Raw genomic sequence first — 4,790 nt, 5'->3', positions numbered from 1 at the left:
AAGGAGGAGGGGAAGCACAGTTGAAGGAAGATGTTAGAGATTCCTTGGGAAATCAGATCTCTCCCCTAAGGGCTCTACATGAGGCACCAAGCAGGGCTGAACCTCCGTCCCTGCTTAAACTAGGACATGGCTTTCAACCACAATTCAGAAGCCATTTTGCTGCAGGCGCATTTCCTGAATGGAATGGTAAGAACAGCTTGGATAAGATTTCTAAACTCAGTTTCTCATGCCGGTTTAAAGACCAGTGCAACAAGAGAACTTTCGGGCTGGGGACAGCTGGGCTAGCCCCAGAAGTAGGATCTCGGCACCTGAAGATGGGAAATCTTGCCTCTGCAGCCACTGTTCCTTCATGCAGGTTTGCATAGCTGCTTTTCCCAGCTGAGCAAGCAAGGAAAAGCCTCACCCACTCCCCCCCCCCAACAGCAGCCTGCCCTTTCTGCAGGAGAAGGTGGTTTGACATCCCTCCCCAGAGCTGCTGGGGAGCCCCGCGGGGAAGCCAGGCCCTCTGCCTTTGCTGGCTGGCAGCATGGGCACCGGGGAGGACACAGCTGGCCACCTCACCCCATCACCCAGGGCACCCCCTGATGCTCCCAGGGACATGCAGCCCTTGTGCAGGGAGGATTGCAGCCCAATGGCCGGGCTGTGCTGGATTGGGCCCCAGACAGGGCGTCCCTTTTACTGGGTCGAGGCCAGGAGCCAACAGCTCAGCATTTGTTAAGTGCTGACAAAAGGATTAATTTAGTAACTAATAACGGGGCAATCAAGCCATTTATTTGGTTGACGTTTTGCTGCCAGCTGCTCAGTAAGAGCAGCGCACTGATGAGGCTGGCTGCGGGCACCTCTGCCGCCTGCCCCGCTCCTCCGTCCTCACCCACAGAGGCAGCCGGTGGCAGGAGCAGGTCTGGCGGTGGAGGGGACGGGGCAAAGACGCTCATTGCTTTTGCCCCGGAGTGGAGGTGCCTGGGGTGCGGGGTGGGGGTTCTCCTGGGAGCTGCCCCCCTGCTCGCTGTGGGGAGGCAGATGGAGGAGGTGCCCATCCCGCAGCACGGGCACACTGTTGCCCCATTCCTCACCACGGGGCTGGAGCCGGCCATGTCGCCTTGCAGACAGCACAGCTGAATGGCAGATGCTCCAGCTGCGAGCCCTGAAGAGAGGCCATCAGACACATCACCCCTGCCCGCCTTTTCTGCAGCCCAGCTGGAGCAGGTTTGCCACGTTAAGCCAGGTTGGGGCTGCTAGAAAATCACATCTAGTTACAGCTTTCCCCTGCCTTGCCCAAGCAGTGGGAGCATTAGCAGCATCTCCTCGCTCCCTGAAGGTGACTGCGGCACCTAGTCTTGCCCTCTCCCAAGTAAGAGCTTGGGCTGGAAGCTGGTGGGCAGCAGACCTTGGAAGATACTTTTGGAGAGGAGACCTGCCCAGGTAGGTGGGCGGTGGGTGGCTGGAGCAGGCCCAGCACTGGGAGCATGTAGCCGTGGGTGGATGTGACCAGCTGTGGTCACATCTCTCTGTGGGTCCTGGTCCCGCCTGGCTCCAGGAGCAACAGAGACGGGAAAGTGCTGGGGCGTTGCTGTCCTCTGTCCCCTGGGGACTGGCCCCAGTGGCTTCCTGTCTGCGGGACGTGCCTGGAGGGCTGGGCTCTTTGGAGGACTCTGTCCCAGCTGGGTCAGAGGAGCTGGTCTGCTGTTCCAAATAGACTGGCAGCATCTTGCGTGGGGCTCTTGGCGCTCTGCTGCAGCGCCGTATCCCTCCCGCCCTGCGTGCCCGGCCTCCCCGTCCGGCTGTCGCTGCCCTGCTCGGCCCACAGGCACGGCATGGCATGGCAGGGCCTCGCTCGGTGCCTGCGAGGTGCCTCGCGCTCTAGGGCCAACTTGTGCATCACCAGAACCATCTTCGTGTTTCCTCGTTTGCAGTTTTATGACCTGAACTCAAGCACTTTTCCCTGGTCCTCCCGGGCAGGGCACGCTGACGCTGGCATCAACAGCGTCAGACATGGCGGCGGGGGGGAGGGGGGGGCAACGAGGGGCAGCCTGATGGGCCCGAGCTCACCGTGGCAGTGCCGTGAGCGCTCTGTGGCCAGGCACTTCGGCAAGTCCCGTGCCCCCCGTGCAGGCCAACAAGCTCCTCAGGCCTGCAAAATAGCCCCGGGTTCTCACTTTTGGCTAAACTACTTGCGTTTTGACACAGTTTGGATGCAAACATGCACGTGCCGAAGGAGATGACGGCAGTTCCCTGCCACCCTGGGGGGCTCCGGTGAGGCTCCCCCCAGCCTTGCCCCGACCCATTCCCAGCCTCGTAGGAGCTGGGCAGACCAGTAGCCGCTGGTCATGTGTCCACCCCGGTTCAGTCACTGAGGTCTTTCAGGAGAAGTTCACCCCCAGGTCAGTTTTATTGCACTTTTATTTACAGAAAACACAGAAATAAAGCATTAAATGTGTTGGGCTTTTACCAAACCACCCAATCACGTCCCCACCCCCACCCCTTTTTTTTTTTTTTTTTTCCTTTTGTGGGTTTTTGGCACAAAGAAATATCACAGGTGTCACCAAACAACCATGTAGGAGCAGCTGACCAACTGCCCAGCCCAATAAGAGGACTTAAAACAAACAGACGCGTCGCACTGAGATCAAAAACAAGAAGGTTGTTCCACATTCAGCTTCCAGTCTAACCTGCTCATTGGGGGGCAAGGGGGGTTACTCTGGAGGGGACAACACCATTCATAAATTATATTTATATTTACCTCTTACATTGTAAAAGTAAACAGTGCAAAAGTACAGTACCCCAGGTACCCTTCGGTTTGGAAAGCTTGAAGGTTGCTTTATACATTTTTGTGTTTTGTAAACATTGTTACCCATCCACAGTTCTAGCTCTTGCTTGGAGAGACCCGACTCCTCTTGTGTCCAAAACGTGCTGAGGGGCAGCAATCGCTTCCCCTGGACTCTGTTGAGATTCCCGCTCAAGGTTTAGTGCAAATTTTGGAGAGAAAAAGACAAGAAAGAGAAAGGGGGGGGGGGGGGGGACACAACAACAAAACAAAAGAAAAAAAAAATAAGGCAACAGTTAGAAACAATCCGTATCAAAACTGGGCCCCCCCAGGGGCTGCCTTAGGAGAAAGGCAGGAAGTCTCTCTCCTCCACCAGGCTGATGGAGAGGTTCTTCAGCTCCTCCTCAGAGCTGGCCGTTTTGTAGCCGAGCTGGGCCAGCACCTGTTGGCAGGCGTGCTGGGTGAACGCCACGATCTCGTAGGACAGCCGGAACCGCCACTTCTCCGCAGTTGCCGCCGAGTTGCGCACCGTCCCGTACTTGTGTTTGGAGGAGGACCTGTCTCCTCGGGTGTTGTTCTGTATCCAACGCTCGACGTTGCTGTCCATGGGGATGCCCAGGAAATCATAGATCTCCTCGGTCTTTTTCATAGGGTTCCTGGCCAGGTCTTCGTACCGCACCAGCATGTACTTGCCCTTGAGCCACGGTGGCCGGTTGAGGCCGGTGGACACAGAGTTCCAGAAGTCCTCGCACACTGTGGTGAGCTGGGTCACGTCCAGGTTGTACGGCTTCCTGCCAGTGCCATCCCAGATCCTCCACAGCCGGTAGGTGTCCCGGAAAGTCTCGCTCCGGGACGCCAGGATTCCACGGGGGTCCCTCACCAGCTGGATGACCTTCAAGTTCAGCCGTGGGTCCTCCACCAGGGCCCGGAGGTCGCTGACCTCGGGCACCCGCACAGTTTTGATGGCCACATGCCCGTGCTCTCTACAGGACTCGGTGGCCAGTGTCAGGTTCAAGGTACCGCACTTCTTCACGCAGTCTCCCTCCTCCAGGTGGAGATCGATGGCTCCCAGGGATTCACAGACGGGTGGGGAGCACAAGGCTTTGCTGGCTCCCCTGCGGAAGAGGCGGTCAGTGGTGTGGTTGACGGGCTGGGGTTTGATGTAGTTCTCCAAGAAGTAGAGGTCGCAGTCGTACAGGCTCCTCAGCAGGTCTCGACTGGCCCCCAGCATGACCCGCCTGTCTGTCGTACTCTTGCTCTGGGTCAGCTTTGGGATCAGGGTGTACTGGACATGGTAGAGGGGCTCAAATAAATAGAAGACATCGAAGTGCTGGTTAAACAGCTGCCCAACAAACGAGGAGCCGCTGCGGGTGGTGGCGAGGATGAGGACGTGCGTCTTCCTGGAGAGGTTATATGTGAAAGTGGGGCTCTCATCACACAGCCTGTCAGCCGCATCGGTGTCCTGGCTCAGGCTGCAGTTCATGGGGTTGGGGATGGGGCAGCTGTGGAAGGACTTGGCTGTGAAGGTCCGGATTGCTGTGTACTGGATTGCAATGGATGCCAAGGCTAGTAGGAGGACAGCCTTCCAGGAACATTGCATGGCTGGTCACCTTCATGGAGCTTCTTCACAGGTGGTCTCGGTGTCTGCAACCCAACAGAGAAGTCAAGGGTTGAGCAAGGACTGCCAAGAAGGACCCAAGTATCCTACTGCCAGGTGTACCAGCAAATGCCCTCCCATAGTGCAGGTCCATCAGCTACAACCGTGTGGACCCCAGTCACACACTGCAGAGCCCCATTTCAGAAGAGAAGAGGACCAGGTGGAGGCTGGCAAGCCTGGAAAGACGCTTCCAGCCAGGACTTCAGCCCCAGGGACTGCTTCCTTCCAGGCTGGGGGTGTATGCAAATCCTGTGCCTTACAGCTCACCCCATATCCTGTGCCCCAGGCAGGGAGGTGTTAGAGTCTGGTGGCCACACCATCTATATGCCTCCATCCAGCTGCTGCTGTGCCTCCTCCCCAGCTGCCTTGTGA

The 4,790-nt window shown here is 57.5% G+C and overlaps 1 protein-coding gene across 1 annotated transcript; it reads right to left on the bottom strand.

Moving 5' to 3' along the window:
• Positions 1-3,101: 3,101 nt before the first annotated feature.
• On the bottom strand, positions 3,102-4,361 carry CHST1 (carbohydrate sulfotransferase 1; the record flags this gene model as incomplete). The annotated part of the gene is made up of 1 exon (XM_082485199.1): positions 3,102-4,361. One exon carries the CDS (start codon positions 4,359-4,361, stop codon positions 3,102-3,104), a length of 1,260 nt encoding a protein of 419 aa, XP_082341325.1.
• Between the last annotated feature and the right edge of the window lie 429 nt (positions 4,362-4,790).

This window comes from Vanellus vanellus, assembly GCF_965231255.1.
Source record: "Vanellus vanellus genome assembly, chromosome: 6".
Taxonomy (NCBI): domain Eukaryota; kingdom Metazoa; phylum Chordata; class Aves; order Charadriiformes; family Charadriidae; genus Vanellus; species Vanellus vanellus.
Note: the sequence above shows the minus strand (reverse complement) of the source record. Positions and strands in the feature narration are given on the sequence as shown.